The 19,234-nt window shown below is 45.0% G+C and overlaps 1 protein-coding gene across 1 annotated transcript in view; it reads left to right on the top strand.

Annotated features, from left to right (window-relative positions):
* The first annotated feature begins 1,004 nt into the window (after positions 1-1,004).
* ITGA8 (integrin subunit alpha 8) overlaps positions 1,005-19,234 on the top strand; it is a 206,746-nt gene continuing 188,516 nt past the window's right edge. Inside the window, exons 1-3 of the mRNA XM_047868227.1 lie at positions 1,005-1,010; positions 15,816-16,218; positions 16,938-17,071. Coding sequence (XP_047724183.1) covers positions 16,013-16,218; positions 16,938-17,071 — 340 coding nt within the window. The 5' untranslated portion in view covers positions 1,005-1,010; positions 15,816-16,012. The remainder of the gene's footprint in view (positions 1,011-15,815; positions 16,219-16,937; positions 17,072-19,234) is intronic.

The following is a 19,234-nucleotide window of genomic DNA, read 5'->3' as shown; positions in this document are numbered from 1 at the left end:
ACCGGATGCTTAACCGACTGAGCCACCCAGGTGCCCCGAAGATAAGAATTTTTAAAAAGGAGAGGAGCCACGGGGCACCTGGGTGGCTCAGTTGGTTGAGCACACAACTCCTGATGTTGGCTCAGGTCATGAACTCATCGTTCGTGAGATCGAGCCCTGAGTCGAGCTCCATACTGACAGTGTGGAGCCTGTTTGGGATTCTTTTTCTTTCTTCTTTCTTTCTTTCTTTTCTTTCTTTCCTTCTTTCTTTCTTTCTTTTCTTTCTTCCTTCCTTCTTTCTCTCTTTCTTTCTTTCTCTCTTTCTTTCTTCCTTCCTTCCTTTTTTTCTTTCTTTCTTCCTTCCTTCCTTTCTTTTTCTTTTTCTCTTTCTTTCTTCCTTCCTTTTTTTCTTTCTTTTTCTTTCTTTCCTCTCTCTTCTTTCCTTTCTCTCTCTTTATTTCTTTCTCTCTCTCTGTCCCTCCCCTGCTTGTGCTCTCTCTCAAAAATAAACTTTTTTTTTTTTTTAAAGGAGAGGAGTCATAAGCAGAGACCTTCGGACTTGCCTATTCCTACCCATCAAGGACTTTCTCCACACTACTCTGCTATGTCCCTATGGAATAGCCAAGAAGGACCTCAGTCCCACTGCATCCAGGGAGAGGGACAGCAACCTAATGTGGTCTGAAGCATTTCACCCCAGAAGCACCATTAACATCATGGTTGGGTTTTGTGACATACTGTTCCATTACAAGGTCATTGTGAACAAACTAGGTGGGCTGGTTTTTTGACAATCACATTCGTTCCCATCAAAAACTATGTTCCAAGTTCCATCCAACTCAAAAAAAAACTGGCTTTGAGGGCACAGTCTGTCCAGAGCCTAGGCACTGCTTGTATGTCAAGTTATACTTGCACTAGACATGAATTTCATCCTCATTAGTTTTAATAGAACAGGGCAGAGATTCAGATATATTTTCTTCCCATGGGAATAAATATATGATTTATGCCCATCTATGTCCCACTTGTCAGAGACAGTGGTTAATATTTTTTAAAAAATGGAAGGTAAAATCTTCTAACCACTTCTGTTTTTACCACTGGAGCCAGACCTCTATTTTCTTAATATTTTGTTCTAAGAGGAGAGCGGAAGGCTGCCGTTTTCACTATTATTCCACAGGCATCTTGGGCCAACAAAGCTAATAGGGAAACTGAAAACTACGCGGTTATTTCCTAACAGAGGGCTCAATTCTCTCCAGTCTGTGTCTTCCCTATTTGGTAAAAGACTGTGCTACATCTCAGCTGATTGCTGATTAGCTTTGGTCTTGAATCCTCAGAGGGTGATAGCTGCATGGAACATGAAATTGGACATGGAGGGAACGTCCTTGGATGTGTGCTCACCCTTAGATAGAATACAATTTCCGGTACATTTTCAAGTCCTAATCACATCACTATTACCTTCACTCGTAGCTACTGGTTACTGAGAATGAAGCTGGGCTTTTGCATTTACTGGGTAGGAGGCGATTAACTGAAGGCATACAGACTCATGTCTTGCCTCTCACATTATTATAATCTAGTGGTGTCTCGTGGTCCCACCGAAAGGACAAACTTTCATCACAGCAAGCTCTCTGTGTTTGTGGTGGCAGGCCTCCAAAAGAGTGTTGTTTGGCAAAAACAGGAGTGTTTTTAGCAACAAAATCCAACACAACTGTAGGCTACAATCTGAAACCAGCATACTGTGGGCCAATTAACTAAGCATCTGTTACATCTGACCCCAAACTCTTACCCCACAGTCTTATCTTCACGTGTGAAACTGAGCAATCCCTGGGCTAGGTGGATTTTATCTTTTTTTTTTTTTCACCTAAGTCAGAGATTCAAGTTTGTCTGCAAATGTTCTCTGAATGTTCAAAGCTTTCTAGATCAGTTAGTGGCGGGGTGGGGAAAGGGGGGGGGTCTCCTAGTTTCTAGCGAAATTTGTTTTGAAAAACCTCCGTATTGAGAATTTATACGCCTAATATAAAAATTATTTTGTATCGGATGGCACGCGTTCCGATGAAACTAAAAGAAACTCCAGCTCAAAGTGACTTAAACAATAAAGAGTATTTACGACTCACATCACTGAAAAGCTGAGGAGCCAGGCAGATGTAAGGCACGGTTCGGCCAGAACTCTGGCTCCATTTACCTCTGCTTCTCTTGGTGCCTCCTCCATGACGCCTCCTCCATGACGCCGGCCAGCAGCAATCAGGGCAGGTGCGTGCTTCCTCCTTCCTAATCCGGAGGAAAAGACGCGCGATTGGTTGACACCTGAGCACTAACCTCACCCCTACCAATCATGTGGCCAGAAAGATGTTACAGGCTATCTGGCTAGCGCCAATCAGAGCCTATCCTGACGTCCATCCCACCTGAAATGCCTGAATGTTCTGTAAGGCGGTGGAGAGGGCCAGAAGGTAGAGGGGGTGCGAGGTCCCCCATGGAAATGGGAAAGACAAGGGATGGATGCCGTGCCACATAAGCAACTACTGAATGCCAACTGCATCATTTTCCTTAGAAGAGAACTGCTTTTTCTTTTCAGAATTATAATAGACATTACAGATACATACATAGTCTAAGGAGCATGTACTTTTTTAGATTACAGAAAGAACCAGGACAGTATTTACCTACCCCCAAAGAACAATTGTTACCAATGTTTATAACGGTTAGGGAGCCAAGCGTTGTGGAAACTGAGCCCTTGGGTTTAAATTGCGTCCCCATCACTGACTAGCTGCATGACGTTGGGTAAGTCAGTCAGCATCTGTGTGTCAGTAAACGAGGATAACAAGAGCGGCCACATCATCAGGACTAAGTGGGATCACACAGGCAAATAACGCTTGTAGCAGTAATAAGTGCTTCGTGGTTGTCGCCCACCCGTTAGACAGCAGCTTCTGCCTGGGCAGGGACCCCCCCCCCCCCCCCCCCCGCTTTATCTCCTGCTGTAATCTCAGCGGCCAGTGTAGCCGCGTGTTGATAGACATTTTGGGGTAGAAGGAGGTAATCCCTCTCCTCTGTCTCTCTCCAAACGTAAAGAAGAGGAAAGGGTTAAGAAAATGAGAAGCCGGTACAGCTGGAGCAAGTTTTTGGTTGAAAGCCAGCACTAAACTCCAGGAGGAATGGGGTTTGGAGTCGTAGATTTGCTGTGAGTGCTATTGGAACAGCGCAGCTGACGGCGTCTGGAAGGGAAGAGGTCGAAGTGTTTGTTGAATCCCACGGCATGGGCTTCTTCCTTTTTTGTTTTTTTCCTTGGGAGCCCGAGAAGCCAAGGATGAAGTTGGCTCATCTGGTTCAGTAACATAATCTTAAAATGAAAAATCTGGGAGTCTCTCTGTGGGAAAAGGGAGAACAAGAGGATTCAAAGGAAAAAAAGACAATAGAGGATTTAATCCAAAACATCTAAAAGCAAATATTGTTTTCAGGAGTTTTCAGAGATTGCCTACAAAGGGAGAAAGAAATTGATGACTAAGGGAGAGAAGGACGAAGCTGTGGAGACCTCAAATACAGGGACGGCACAGGCATCTTTTAAGTATACCTGCAGGAGTGCCTGGGGGGCTCAGTCCCTTAAGCAACGGACTCTCTGATCTCCGCTCAGGCCATGATCTGTCGGTTCTGAGTTCGAGCCCCGCCTCGGGCTCTGAACCTGCTTGGGATTGTGTCTCTGCCTTTCCCCTGCTCGTGCACTTTCTCAATCTCTCGATAAGAAACAAACTTGAAAAAAGAAAAAAGCAAAAGGTATACCTGCGGGGATTCCTCATTCATACACATAAACCTGCTTCATTTTGAGCCCTCCCCCCGCCCCCAACCTTCCTTACCTCCTGGGCTTCTGCCAAGACGTGGCATAATATGAACTGCGAACATGGGTGCATGAGAAGAAACTAAACTCTCCTCCCAAGATACAGCAAAAAAAAATCCACTTTGCGGGCGGAGGGGGTGCCTAGGTGGCTCAGTCGGGTGGTCTCTCTCTCTCTCCAAAATTAAATGAGTAAAACACATTTTTAAAAAATTCACTTGGGAATATTCAGAGACACAACGTAAGATAGAAGCTATAGGGAAGATATAAAAAAATACGTAATTTTGTATGTTTGTTTTAAATAGACTTATAAATTTACGATAGTTTTCGATTTACAGAAAATTCGCCAAACAAAATAGTACAGAGAGTCTCTGTAGAATACTCTGTGCCTAGTGTCCCCCATTGGTAAGAGCTTATATTAGGTACCGTCCATTCGTCAGACTTACCAAACAAATTGATACATTACTAACCGAATCGCGTACCTTATTCCGATGGCTTTCATTTTTACCCAGTCCTTTCTCTGTTCCAGGGTACCACATCACACTCAGTTGTCATGTCTGAGGCTCCTCTAAGGGGTGACCTTTTTTAGGCTGCTTCTTTTAGCCGACCTTGACACTTTGGAGGAATACTGGCCAGATATTTTGTAGAGTGTCCCTCAATTTGGGTTTGTCTGATGGTTTTCTCTTGATTACACTAATCCAATGGAATTATAGTTTTGGGGAAGAAGACCGCAGAGGTATCTATGGTCATGAAATGACTCATCACGTCATGTCAAAGGTACATTATCAACACGAATTTCCACTGATGATGTTAATCTTCTGACCATTTACCCCCTTTCCATACTGGGTAGAAGGTCACTGCATACAGTCCACACCTTAAGTGGAGAGGAAGTTATGCTTCACCTTCTTAAGGGGACAGTGTCTACATATATATATATATATTTTATTTTTAATTCTTCCATATGGGAATTTGTCTCTTCTCCCCACTTCTTTACTTATTCAATCATTTATTTATATCACTATGGACTTGTAGGAGTCTGCTGGGGCTGCCATTACAAAATACCACAGACTGGATGACTTAAAAAGAAATTTATTTTCTTACAGTTTTGGAGGCTGGAAGTCTAAGATCAAGGGAACGGGAGGGTTGGTTTCTGATGAGACCTCTCTTCTTGGTTTGCAGATGGCCATCTTTCACTGTATCTTTACTTTCCTGTGTGCACATGCAGAGAGAGAAAGAGAGCGAGGGAGAGAGATTGAGATCTGGTGTCTCTTCCTCTTCTTATTGGGTTAAAGTCCTATGGAGTTAAAGTCCCGCCCATATGAGCCATAATTTACCATCTTAGAGGCCCTATTTCCAAATATGTACCCCCTGGGGGACAGGGCTTCAACATATGAATTTGGTGGGGTTTGGGGGAGGGCACAATTCAGTCCATAACAGGGATTATGATGATTTCTTTTGTACTTTGGGTTGTAATCCAGTACTATATTATTTATTTCGTAGTCCAAGTGGACTTTGGGAGCTCTTTAAGTTGACTCTCGTGTCCCCTTGACACGCCCCCATCTGTTTGTTTGTTGAGTCCTCCCTTATTTTCTACACTACAAGACGTTCCAGTTTGGTCTTACATATTGCCTCCCCCAGCCCTAAACAGCCACTTCTCTAAGGGGCCTTGACTCCTTTTATTGGAGAATGATATCAGACACACAGGCTGGTCCCTGGGTCTGCTCGTGGCTACTAGGTGTTGTCTCGAGGCCCACACAGTGCTAGCACTTGTTTGAACGTCCCTTATGTTGATTTTTCAAGGAGTCTGATGATAGTTTCCTACCCCACATCTAGAAAATAGAAATGAAGTAGTAGAAAAAACTAAGTTACTGAGAATCAGAGAGACATTCTGTGATTTATCTTCAAGTTTTACCACTTTGCAGACATGTGACCTTCTGCAAGTTACTTAAGCCCATATTCCTCATTTTTAAAATGGAATATTTAAAAATATGTTAAAGAGATTATATATAATATACACATATATATATAGAGAGAGAGAGAAAGGAAGAGAGAAAGGGAGATAGAGACAGAGAGACAGAGAGAGAGACAAAGAGAGACAGACAGAGAGACTATATATATATATATATACACCCACCCACCCACACACACACACACGGTAAAGCGAAGCATCAAGTTCATGACCAATAAATATTAGTAACCCCTTAGGATGCAAGTCACCTAATATTTCTGCAATTTGGACCTTTGAGCAAGAGATAAATGCTTTGGTAAATATTCTTCTCCACTGGCAAAATCTAATGCAAGAATCAGTTGACTTATTTATCAAGATTCTCTCCTGTATTTCAAAACAACTATTGGCCAACTCTATATGTGTGTATAAATATTGTCTCAAATTCAAAATATCTGAAGCTAAATCATTTTCCCTAAACTAAGTCCCACATTAGAATTTTACATTTCTAAAAGGAGCCACATAATTCACCCAAATTATCTAGACTCAGACTCTGGTAATGCCAGAGTAGATATTTCAACTAACCCTCCTGCTAAGTATAATTTTAAAAACTTGACAAAATATTTTTTTCCCTTAGTCTTAAAGACATTGGAGCATTTATAAGTCACAAAGGAATTGTCGAGCCAATGTCCAGAAGAGTTGGTAGCCAATATCGGCAGCCATGTTTCCCCAAAAGAATCTTCTATTTTTCCTTTTTTAAAATGGTTTTATTTGTTTTTCAAGGGGAGAGAGAGACAGAGCATGAGTGGGGGAGGAACGGAGAGAGAGGGAGACACAGAATCTGAAGCAGGATCCGGGCTCTGAACTGTCAGCACAGAGCCCAATGCAGGGCTCGAACCCATGAACTGTGAGATCGTGACCTGAACCGAAGTCGGACACTTAACTGACTGAGCCACCCAGGCACCCTGAATCTTCTATTTTTCTAAAGGACTATACTATGAGAAGGTCAAACATACCCTAATTGGAGTCTCAAAACGAGACAAGAGCAGGGGCACCTGGGTGGCTCAGTCAGTTGAGCTCCTGACTGCAGCTCAGGTCATGATCTCATGGTGTGTGAGTTCAAGCCCTGCATCAGGCTCTGTGCTGTCAGCACAGAACCCGACTTGGATCCTCCGTTCCCCTCTCTCCCTGCTCCCCCCCCCCCCACCTACCCTCCCTCTCTCCAAAACTAAAATAAAAATATTTTTTGATAAAAGGAGGTAAGAGTGGAAAAGAAACAACACTTGAAAACATAATAGCCAAGAGGTTTTTTTTAAGACATTAAACCAGAGATTCAAAGTTAAAACTCAAAAGTATAGAAGCATAAATTTTTAAAAATCACAACTACACACATCACACTAAAAACAGAACTTTTGACTAGCAACAGCCATTGCCTTGTACCACCTTACTTCTTTTGTAGTTTTTTAATATAATTTTTTAATGTTTATTTATTTTTGAGAGAGACAGAGACAGGGCATGAGTGGGGGAGGGGCAGAGAGAGAGGGAGACACAGAATGCGAAGCAGGCTCCAGGCTCTGAGCTGTCAGCACAGAGCCTGCCGCGGGGCTCAAACTCACAAACCGTGAGATCACGACCTGAGCCAAAATCAAGAGTCAGACGCTGAATGGACTGAGCCAGCCAGGTGCCCCTGTACCACCTTAATTCTAATCTTTATTTTTTCACATGTAGACTAATTATGTACCAACTATCCTCTGTTTTTCCCTCCTCTACATAACTTTTAAATTAATATGCCTAAAACATCATTTGTTACCCAAAAACACCTCAAGATTTTTTTGATAACCTCTCCCCAAACTGCTTTTGCCCAAAGGAGTATTAATTAAGAAAGCTCAACCACGACAGAAGGGCACAGTGCTTAAGAGTATGATCATCTCCAGGGGTGCCTGGGTGGCTCAGTCAGTTGAGCCTCCGACTTCGACTCAGGTCATGATCTCATAGTTGACGAGTTTGAGCCCCATGCCGGGCTCTGTGCTGACAGCTCGGAACCTGGAGCCTGCTTCGGATTCTGTGTCTCCCTCTCTCTCTGCCCCTGCCCTGCCCCTGCCCTGCTCCTGCTCTGTCTCTCTCTGTCTCAAAAATAAATAAACATTAAAAAAAAAAAAGTATGATCATCTCCAGGTTAGGGTGCGGCCCACAGTGAGTGCCTGAGTACTCCTTGGTGAAGGGTAGGCACATGTGGATAATTGAGAGGAAATGATGTCATTCTATAATGACATCATTTCTTTTTTTTTCTTTTTTTAATTGCTTATTTGTTTTTTTAATTTTCTTTTTTTAATTGCTTTTCTTTTTTTAATTGCTTATTTGTTTATTTTTGAGAGAGAGGGAGAGAGAGAGAATCTCAAGCAGGTTCTGTGTTGTCAGCACAGAGCCTGACATGGGGCTCAATCTCACGAACCCGTGAGATCGTGACCTGAGCCAAAATCGAGAGTTGGATGCTTCACCAGCTGAGTCACTCAGGGACCCCTTATTTCTTTTCATATGGGCTCTCCTATAGGTTTATACATTTCGACTCTTTGAATCCCCATAAATCTTTGTGATATACTGTTAGAATCTTCATTTAGCAGTTGGGGAAACTGAGGCATAGAAGTGGTAAGTAACTTGCCCAAAGTCTTGCAGGTAAGCGGCAAATTTAGGCTCTGGACCCAGATATCTGGCTCTGGAATTCATGCTCTTCATGCCTATGTTATGCACGGCCTCAACACGTATGAACTGGTTTTCAAAGAGAATCATACCATGACTGAGCTCACGGCAGAAATTTAGGGTTCAAGACAGAAATGTTCGCTATGTTTAGGGTTAATCTGTCACCTTGCAAGAGTGAGATGAAATGTGTGAGATCACACAGGGACTAAGGGCTGGACACCAATCCCAACATTATTATTAAAAGAATCACAATTTAGGGGCGCCTGGGTGGCTCAGTCGGTTGAGCGTCCGACTTCGGCTCAGGTCACGATCTCACAGTCCATGAGTTCGAGCCCCGCGTCAGGCTCTGGGCTGATGGCTCAGAGCCTGGAGCCTGCTTCCGATTCTGTGTCTCCCTCTCTCTCTGCCCCTCCCCCGTTCATGCTCTGTCTCTCTCTGTCTCAAAAATAAATAAACATTAAAAAAAAAAAAAAAAGAATCACAATTTAGAACACATCTCTTTCTGGGACTACCGTTATTTCCCTGATTTTGTATGATAATAAGCAGTGACAAAAGTTTTTCAAGGATTTTACAGGAAGTTACTCTACGACCTACCTCGAACAAGTCCTCCTTGCAAAGCAGCTGAAAACTGGGCTAAGCATAATCCATTTGGTTTACTTTTCTCCTTCCAGTAACGCTATTTGGCATCTTTCTTTTCCCTTTATGAGGGTATTTGAGCTTTCATCTGCTGGTTTTAATTTAACTTGTCATATTTCTATTTTTTTGTGCATGTGCCCAGAGGCCTTTGGGAAAAGGACATATTTTTTAATAATTCAAAACAATAAAAACCAGAAAGGTCAACTTAAGTCAATTAGTCACGTTTTAAGCAATCTAAGTAGAAGACAAGAAATTCACTTCCAACCTTCAAGTTGTTCTCTTGAAGGCTGCTAACACTGGAAATAGACAAGGGCATTCCTGAACAGAGAGAATTGAAATGATCAAGGCCATGGGCATGGGTAACTCACTGTTGTGGTAAGGAGGAGGCTTTTATGTAATGCACAGATGACAAAATACACTGGAATTCTAGGAGCGCTGAATGCCCTAATTTGATTCTGTGTACACCAGTGAATTCTACTAAAACTGACCTTTTCTTTTTTTCAATCTTCTTTATTTTGAGAGAGAGGGAGAGAGAACCTGGGAGGAGCAGAGGGAGAGGGAGGCACAGAATCCGAAACAGGCTCCGGGCTCCGAGCTGTCAGCACAGAGCCCGACGCGGGGCTCGAACCCACAAACTGCGAGATCATGACCTGAGCGGAAGTCGGACGCTTAACCCGACTGAGCCACCCAGACGCCCTGACCGTATATATTTCTTCAAGTTGTGGCCTGAAGAGTCTGTTTCATTCTCTGGCTTGTCACATGGCTGTATTCTTTGAGGAAACATATCTCATAAGAGCTTAACCACCTTATATTTTAGAATATAAAATATTCACCCCCATTATCTTCTAAGCACACCTTCTTAGTTTTGCTCCTGATGCTTATCAGTTTAAAAATCCATTAATTATATTGTTACCAGGTTGCTACCTTGTCTGCCACCTACCTCGTCACTAGATCACAGGCTCCATGAAGGGAGAAACTCTATCTTAGCTCACGACTCTATCTCCAGCACTGACACAGCACCAGAGACATAGCCCCAGCTCATACTTGGTGAACGGTTAACCTTCCTTCCATCCTTATCTCTTCTTTTTTTCTTTCTTGCCTAATGATTTGCAAAGCTGTAATAAGGGGGGGGGGGGGGAAGATGGTGATGACTGTAGGAGAGATCAACGCAGTTTGGGGAAACACTTAAATGAAAAAAAAGTCATCTAAATGGTTGTGAGATGAAACCACTTTTCCTGAGAAAATTCCATAGGATCCCAGACACTAGAGGGCAGTCCTAGGCACCCTTGTGGTGTCTTCCAAAGGGAATACACACAGCAATCTAGCCTGGGGTTTAAAATACACTCATACTAATAAACTGGATGCCCCAGCATTCCCCTCCCCCTCGAACTGGAGGACTTCCTCCATGGCTTCCCACCAACTTTAGGGGAGGGTCGATGCCTCCCCTGAGTCCTTCAGCCTTCCCCAAGGGCTATATGAAGGAGGTGTCTGGCTGTTGCGGGCCATAGCTGCTGTCTCTGGCCCACACCATCGCTCCTTTGTCTTATCCTGGGTCCACGGGAAAGCCTCTGCCTTCCAGTCCTGGTGCAATGACCTACATGTTTGTGTCCTCCCCCCCCCCCCCCCCCAAATTCATATGGTGCTAGCTCCCAGTGTGATGGTGTTAGGAGGTTACCTTTGGGAGGTAATTGGGCCGTGAGGGTGGGGGCCTCATGAGGAGGATCCAAGTCCTCCAGAAGGAACCCCAGGGACCTCCCTCACCCACGTTTGGCCATGTGGCCATGACAGAAAACAAGAAAAAGGCTGTCCACGACCTGCTAAAGGGCTCTCACCAGAACCCAGCCATGCTGGCAAACCAATTTCGGACTTTCAGCCTCCAGAACTGTGAGCAATAAATTTCTGTTTGTGATAAGCCACCCAGTCTGCGGTATTTTGTTTTGGTAGCCCAAAGGGACGAAGTCATCGGGCATGTGCGCAGGTGGGGAAATTGCCTCGTTCCCCATTTTAAGTGACCCACTTTCCCCAAGACTAGCGGGGCACGTGCCCTGAACCACGTTACGGTGTTAACCTTATTGAAATTTAATAATAATCACAAGCCCCCTGGATATATCCCGACAGCCTTACTTGGCACTGGGGACGTGGGTGGCAAACATAAGCTCTGGGAGAACTGGATTCCCAGTTGCCATACTCCAAGTTTACAGCCAAGATGTGAAGTTCCCCCCAGAAGTTTGCTTTAGTCACTTCGGCCAGTAGTAACCTAAAAAGGCCCACCTCACCAACCCATCAGACAAGCGTAGGTTGGATTCAGGAGCCAAGGGTGTCCCTGGGGCTTTGCCTCTTAGGAAGATTTCTTTAGGCCCAAACGTCAAGGATCGGAACGAGCACTATTTTCCTTAGTTACCTTTAGAGGAAGATACGTTTTATTTATTTTTATTTTTGTTTAAAGCAGAGCCATTTTTAAAAGGCTCATTCTAAAAAGAGATCAAGTCAGAGTCTGTTTTTGACTAGTGGGAATTTTCCTTCAGCTAAACTATTGGCTGTGCTTGAAAATGTGCCAACACGGGGACCATGTCTGCAGCGCTTTGAACTTAAAAGCGGCTAGTAAAGTGGTGAAGGGAGATCACAAGAGAGAGCTGCCAACAAAATTACCAAAAAGATAATTACTGTAGGGAGAGTCGCCCTCCAGGTACCGGAACAGAAAAGTTTCAGACATAAGCTTATGTTAGCAGAGACACGACGGATTTCAAAGTTTGCCCTCAGTAAGTTTAACTGACCAGTTTCTAGTAACAGTTGTTTCTAATAATGCAGAAAAACTGAGCATCGTGGAGCAAATGAAAAACCCAAGACAGGGGTGCCTGGGTGGCTCAGTCAGTTAAGCAACCGACTTTGGCTGAGGTCATGATCTCGCAGTTTATGAGTTCCAGCCCCACGTCGGGCTCTGTGCTGACAGCTCAGAGCCTGGAGCCTGCTTCTGATTCTGTGTCTCCCTCTCTCCGCCCCTCCCCTGCTTGCTCTCTCTCTCTCTCCCTCTCTCCCTTTCAAAACTAATAAACATTAAAAAAATTAAAAAACAACAACAACAAGAACAAAATACCCAAGATCACCTCCATTACCCAAAATACAAGAGGAGATTGAAAAACTACCATTCGTTTTGGGTGCATTCATTTTTAAGGCTGATGGAAACTTCAAGAGCACACTGTTGTTACGTCGCTTTATTTTGTAAATGGTTTAATTAACATATTGAAAATATGGTTGTATGAATGAAATAGTCCTGTGGGGACTCTCCTACCCCCTGATTTGAAGGCAGGATCGCAACTGATCCTTTAAAGAAATAGATTTAAACATGGCAGGAATAACGCTTGGTTATTAAGTTACAAACGTATCTGGTCTTCTGTTAAAAAGTATGTATGCACTAGTGGTCAAATGTTTTGGCATCTCTATTTTTAAGTACTCAGTGCAACCCAGAGATCATTTTTTTCCTGTGGTGCTTTTTCCTTATTTATTTTTGGAGAGTTGGGGCCAAATCCTTTGCATCTTTGACCTTTGGGTTCTTTTCTTTTTCAGGAAAACAACAATGTATACCTTTCCCAGGATTAAACATACACACGTACTCACATGCCTGATAAACAGTTCCCAGACGTGCTCTTCTGACAAATAAATCACTGCTGGTAGATCTTTAAAACGTCAAACTTCTCATTCAGCCTGAGACCTGTCACTGTTCATGTGTTTCTTAGACAGCACCCCAGGCCTTACTGATTGGCATGGTTCCACGTGTCAGAGTCATGAAATGTACAAGACACCTACGCAGACTAACCCTGTCCCTGCGATTGTTACAGGGTTTTGTTTGTTTTGTTTGTTTTTTGGCTTTTTTCTCCCCCTGTCTTCTTGGGGGATTTACTGCTCTCCCAGGCTTCTGGCCTCCCAGGGAGGTCACAGGGCTTCCAGTCTTTGGACACCGGGGTGCCACCAAATCTTGTTCCAGGACCTCCTGGAGAAGTATTCGTCTGCTTTATGCCACCTCTCCACCACTACTCACAGGCAGGCCCAAAAGGTTAGCCCAGAAGAGCTTACTAAATCTAGAAAGGTGACTCCTCATTATTATCCTAACTTAAAAAAAAAAAAATTCTTACAGACCTAATAATGGCATGGGGAACTGGTGTTGATATCTGACCTTGCTCTGCAAATATGTATATTGTTGCAATTCCCCAAACCTTAATGGGCAAATATGTATATTGCTCTGTAAATATGTATATTGCTCTGTAAATATGTATATTGTTGCAATTCCCCAAACCTCTCTATAGAGTGCAAACTGACACTATTAACAATGTAGGCATGTTGTGTAATTTAAGAACAAGTGTGTATTAGAAAAGAGGAACAGTACATATACCCAATTGTATGGCAATGAGTAGAATTTTCTTTCCCTACCTACTCTATCTTGAATAAAAGGATAAAGAATACACTGGAAATACTGCAAAGCAAAGGGATACCTTGGTGATAGGCTGCCATATAGAAATCAAAGCATTTTATAATATATAGCTACTTCTGTCCACGAAGTCAGTATGGGGGCCAAGAGCTCGTCTGATATAACATTAGTTCTTTCTACCAATTTAGGTATTGTTTTCCTACCAAAGACTTGCCTGCAATATGAGGAATTTCCAAATTTCATCATGTCAGCGTCAGCAAATAAGGAGTTGAGGTTATTACCCCCTAGTCTCAGTGTTAGCCACAGCTCTGAATGTGCCCCTGTGTATGTTGCATATGAATTACTCATTGAGATTTACTACAAGGAACATCACTTTTATTAACATTGTAACCTGACCTGAGTTGCAGACTCCCTGTCCAACACAAAAGGACTCTTGGCCCGAGAAAAACGTTGTCTGCCATTTACTATTAAGTCCTTGTCTGGGAAAGGACCATCCAGTTAGGAAATCATCCAGATGTGATGATATTGCCAGGTAATCAGATAGCCTATTAATTTTTACTATTGTTACAGGGATAAGACAAGAAGGATAATGACAAAAAATTCAAATCAGTCCACCAAGTGAGGTCTGATGCGACAGAAATGAGAAAGTCCAGCTTTCCAGTGGGCTCAGAGTCTTTCTGTGGATAGCCTCCCAGACCTGCACTGCCAGACTGACTACTGCCTGGGACGTACGCTTCCAGAGCCTCTGGGGGCTCCCACGCCTGTAACTCAGATTCAACAAAGGCAGCCTCTGACTCACCACGTGACCCCCATCCTCTCCTTGCCCATTGCTACAGTTTGTAGTCTTCTCTTCTAAGTGGACACTTTCGGACTCACTTTCGACTCTCCTTCACTTTCATTCTGCCATTAATCTCTGACCTTTTCCCTTCTCATTAGCATGGTGGCCTTCCTTCCCTTCTTTCTTTAATCACGTCCAGGGCCTCGTCCCCTGTTAACATCTGGGCAAGAGCTTCTTGGCTTTCCTTGCCTTCTAACAACGGCCACGCCCCTCCGCCCCCGTCCAGCCCCCTCCCCCACACCTCCCCGCCAGGAAATGTTTTGAATCCCTGTGGGTACGTCATGCCTCTGCTCTAGAACTGGCTCTCTTAGGCTCAGTAAATGTTCTTGTTTCTAAGATCCTCTGTCTCCGGAGATCCATCCTTATTTCCGGACACTCCCCAATCCTCTCTTTTATTCTATCCCTTACACGACAGTTTCCTCCCAGCCTGGTGTTGCTAACACTTTTCCTCAAGGTCTCAGCCCACGCTGCCTAAATCCCAGCCTCCTATTCCAATTGCAGCCCAAGTCTACATCTGCCACCAAATCACCTTCAAATTCTTTGGCAACTGCTCACCTCTCCTTGCTGTCTAGCCCCAGCCCCACCCAGGTTAACGCTTACTCTCTCTGTTGGCGCATTAGCCCTGCTTCCCCATAAAAGCGTGTGGTGTGGGTCTATACCACATCTCTCTCTTCTCCCTCTTCACCTACTCATTCTTCATTCCCTCCCCCAGACCGAGGGCACAGAAAGAGATCAATAATGTCCCTGCTTTGGAACCGAAGTTTGAATTCCTGCAGTTTCCAGTCTATTACCTTTTATCCTCCTCCACCCCAGGGTATATTTTAAATTCGAACATTTCTGACTTAGTTACTCTTGATCACAATTACACCGGGTCACCGAAGATTTAGCACCAAGTCATTTACATGCCCTAAGACCTAAATAAAGCCTCGAGGTTTTGTTTTCTAGCTAACCTCTGCAGGCGGGTGGGGGGTGGGGGGATAGGGTGGAGGTAGAGGAGAGTATTGCTGGATTTAAACCCTCAGCCACAGATGAACACGCATGGACCCTGAAGGGTCATCAGGCTGCAGAGGCGGTGCAGAGACTCGCCTGGCTTTATCTCGCTGCCGGGGGGGGGGGGGTGGGGGGGGGGGTGGGGGGGGGGGTGGTGAGGCTTTCACATTATTCCATTTGGGAGAAGCTGGAGCATACTCTCGTCCTATGCGCGTGTGGTTGGCTGGGGGGGGGGGGGGGGGCGCGTAGCTTCCAAAAGCAATGGCCCGAATTGGTATGTGCGAGATTCAGGGCTTCCTTGAGATGCGACTGCGGGGGGACAGCCGGGCGGCCGAAGCAGGCGCCTGGCGCCGGCCTCCAGCAGGGGCGCGGGCGGCCGGGAGTCACCCGCTCCGGCCCCCGCAGCCCGCGGAGCCGCCGCTAGGAGGCGCCGCGAGCGCGCGGGGCCCCCCGCCCGCTGCCAGAGGAGGGCCGGCACCCCTGTCGGCCAGCCCCCGAGCCGGCCGGGGAGCAGGCGGGGAGCAGACCGCAGAGGACGCGCGGCGAAGCGCCCGGGGCTGTCACCGCGGACGCGCCGCGCGCACCGACCCGGGACGCGAGCATCGGGGGAGCGCCGCCCGCCGCCGCCCGCCAAGGAGCCGCGCCGGCTTCCTGGGCTCCCGCTCCCCGGGTGAGCATCCACCGGGACGGAGGGCGATGTCTGCCCGGGCCCGCCGCGGTCCCCGGGACGGCCGGGCGCAGTGGCTCGCGCCCCTCTGGTGCCTCTCGGCCGCGCTGGGCGTGCTGCGGACCCCCGCCTCGCAGGCGTTCAACTTGGACGTGGACAAGCTCACCGTGTACAGCGGCCCCGAGGGCAGCTACTTCGGCTACGCGGTGGACTTCCACATACCTGCCGCTCGCACGTAAGTCGCCCCGCGCGGGGAGTTTTGCGCAAAGGGGGGGCGAGCCCGGCCACAGGTTGGGTCCCTGCCCCTCTGCCCCGGGAGACCCGCGCCTGTGCCCGCAGCCCGATGGAGGGAGGTTCCTGAGATTCCGTCCCGCTGCGCACTTGGGGTCCCCTCGGGCTCCCCGCCACTTGTCCCCCCCCCCCCTTCCATGCTAGATGTGCCTTGTGAACTTTGAATTAATGATGTGCCACTTTAAATTAATGATGTGCCACTTGTGTAGAACACGCAAGTCCGGGGCGGGGGGGAGGGGAGTGGCTCCCAGGACTCGAGCAAAGACCCGAGCCTCGTACAAAGGGGAAAACGGGACCGAACAGATCCAAGTCTGTTTATGCGTAGCCTGTAACAATTAAGCGTCTGGGCGCAAGTGCGGTCTGCTGCAAGCGGCTGGGCTCTGCCCTTTGCTATTTTTTCCCCTTCTCTCATCTCACTGCATACACAGCTCCACCTAGAGAAGAATTGGGACTATTTGCACCCTCTTCAAAACCAGGTTTCCGGCGCCCGTAGGTTTCCAACGGGAAATCAAGTTTGACAGTCGGTCTCCATCAGAGATACGTTTCTACCCCCGATTCCCCGCCCCCGCCCCTAGTCTCGGCGAGCACGCGGCCACGGAGACTGCATCAGACGCGCACGCTCTCATGATTCCCAAGGAGTGATTTTCTCCAACCCTTTCGCAGAGCGAGTGTCTTGGTGGGGGCGCCCAAAGCCAACACCAGCCAGCCAGACATCGTGGAAGGGGGAGCGGTCTATTACTGTCCCTGGCCCGCCGAGGGGTCTGCACAGTGCAAGCAGATCCCGTTTGACAACACCAGTAAGTGATCTTTGTCCTTCTCAACGTGGGTCCTCGTTTCAAAGAACCAGAGCCATCGTGGAGTTAACTCCCCCACTTTGTTTCTCCTCATGCGGCCCGTCTGATGAGTTTGTGTTGTGGGCTGTCCGGGTCCCTCCACTCGAGCCTGAGTGAAGGGGAGGAAAATGAACGGTGAACCCCAGACAGGGAACCTTGGTATTTTGACCTTGAGTATTTGGATATGTCCTAGTAACTTCTGTTTCCTTACTGCCCCAGATGAGCAGTTTCAGGGTGAGCGGATGCTTTGAAGACATACAAGCGTTCCACCCTAATCTTGATTATGGAGAGAATTTGGTTGCTTCCCAAGGACAGATCTGGGGAAAGACAGATCCTTAGCGTTTCCAGTGCCCAGACTCCGGAGGCAAGACTCAGCTGCTATAGACCCAGACATCGCTCCATGTTGCTGTTTAATTCTTTACAGAAAGAAAGAATTTTCTTTCAAAATATTGGACATTGGATGCAAACTAGTACAGGCAGAGTGTGGATGGATTACATTCATTTCCAAAATCCCTAGACAGATGTTTCTTATTTAATTAAAGGGCAAATACATTTTAAACAATTCAGGCTGGTTCTGTTTCCTCTGGTGTTTTCTCTTTGGGTCCTGAGAAAATAATTTAAACGTAATGCTTTCAAAAGCATTAACACTGGATGTTTTCATTTGTACCTCTAAAACTCTATGAGTTCAAAAGGTATACATTATCACAAACCAAATATCTCTTTTCAGAAAAATGTGGACTCAAATAATGTTCTTGGATGATCAACCACTTAAAATACCTTTTGCTATAAAATACCACACAACTATTTTATGACCTCATTTTTCGTTATTGTTACATTAGAGTGCATTTAGGATGTATGTAGAAAATTCATCTTCACAGCATTTAATGAAATTGGATGGGTGGTATTTACCTGTTTTTAACCGATTTGCATTTTTTTAAAAGAGAAAATAATTTCAGTTCTTTCAATATGGAAATCATTTCAAAGAAAAAATTGTATGCAAGGCTTACCTTGAATTATGACCAAATAAGGAAAATATTTTATAAAAGCATTTTCAAATTATGTCTTTCATATGTATCTATATATAGTCACAATAGCTCAGTTACCATAACTCAGTTATTTCATCCCAATTTTTACAAGCTTTAACTTTTAAATTTATTAGAAATTAGAAAAATTAAGCCACTTGATGTTAATTTGTAATTATAGAACAATTAGTTGTTTGATTGGGATTTTAGATGCTTCTGATTACTGACCTCCAGCTTGAGAATAAATTTCCTCATTCAGAAGAATTAAGCATCAAGTTAATGGCATTTTTAATAATCCATATCAAAATCAATTGTATTTTTCAAAGTCTTTAAAACTTAAGCCTTGATAAATAAAGACATAAAACATTCGTATTATTTGGATTTAAGTTAAGGGAAATAAATATTTATACTTTAAGATATGTTAATGCCTTTTTACCGAGAAGCAATCTATAGTCATGGACATGAATTTTGTAACCTTCTAGAACATTCCCATAGCATACCAAATCAGGATCTGGTTAGTATATTTTTCCTTTGATAAAAGAAGAACCGATGTCTGCCCGGATAAGTCACATCTGAATACCTTTCTAAGTGCTAATCCCAGTAGATGTCATGGTTCAATAGATGAAAACCAGAGAATACAGACATCAGTATGAATTTTTAAAAACTGAACACTCCCAGCCCAAAATTTCCAGTGTTGAATTACAATAGGTAGATTTTCCAAAAGTTCCTCCTCAAGCAACTGCTTGGAGATTTGAATTCACTTTCCCATAAAGAACTAATGCTGAAAGACTGTGCTTTGGTTTCCAGAATAGCCCACAGGAATGCACTTAACCCTTATTGGAGCCGAATTGTGTTTGCAATGAAACAGTAGGGGACAAACTAGTACAATTTTAGCAATTAAGTAAATAGAAAAATGGTAAGGATGCCGAGCAAAGATCAGTGTTACTTGGAGAAAGAGCCAGGGGTGAATGGCATCTTCTGTGCAAGTTCTGGGGAAGTCTTCTGGATATCTCAAAGGGCTTTAGAGATTAATGCTTGTGGTTCTCCGCTATGTCGTAGTTTACTTCTAAATGAATGGAGGTTTCTTAGGGTGTTTTTTTTTTGC

Source organism: Prionailurus viverrinus, chromosome B4 (assembly GCF_022837055.1).
Source record: "Prionailurus viverrinus isolate Anna chromosome B4, UM_Priviv_1.0, whole genome shotgun sequence".
Taxonomy (NCBI): domain Eukaryota; kingdom Metazoa; phylum Chordata; class Mammalia; order Carnivora; family Felidae; genus Prionailurus; species Prionailurus viverrinus.
This window is presented reverse-complemented; position numbering and strand designations above follow the sequence as displayed.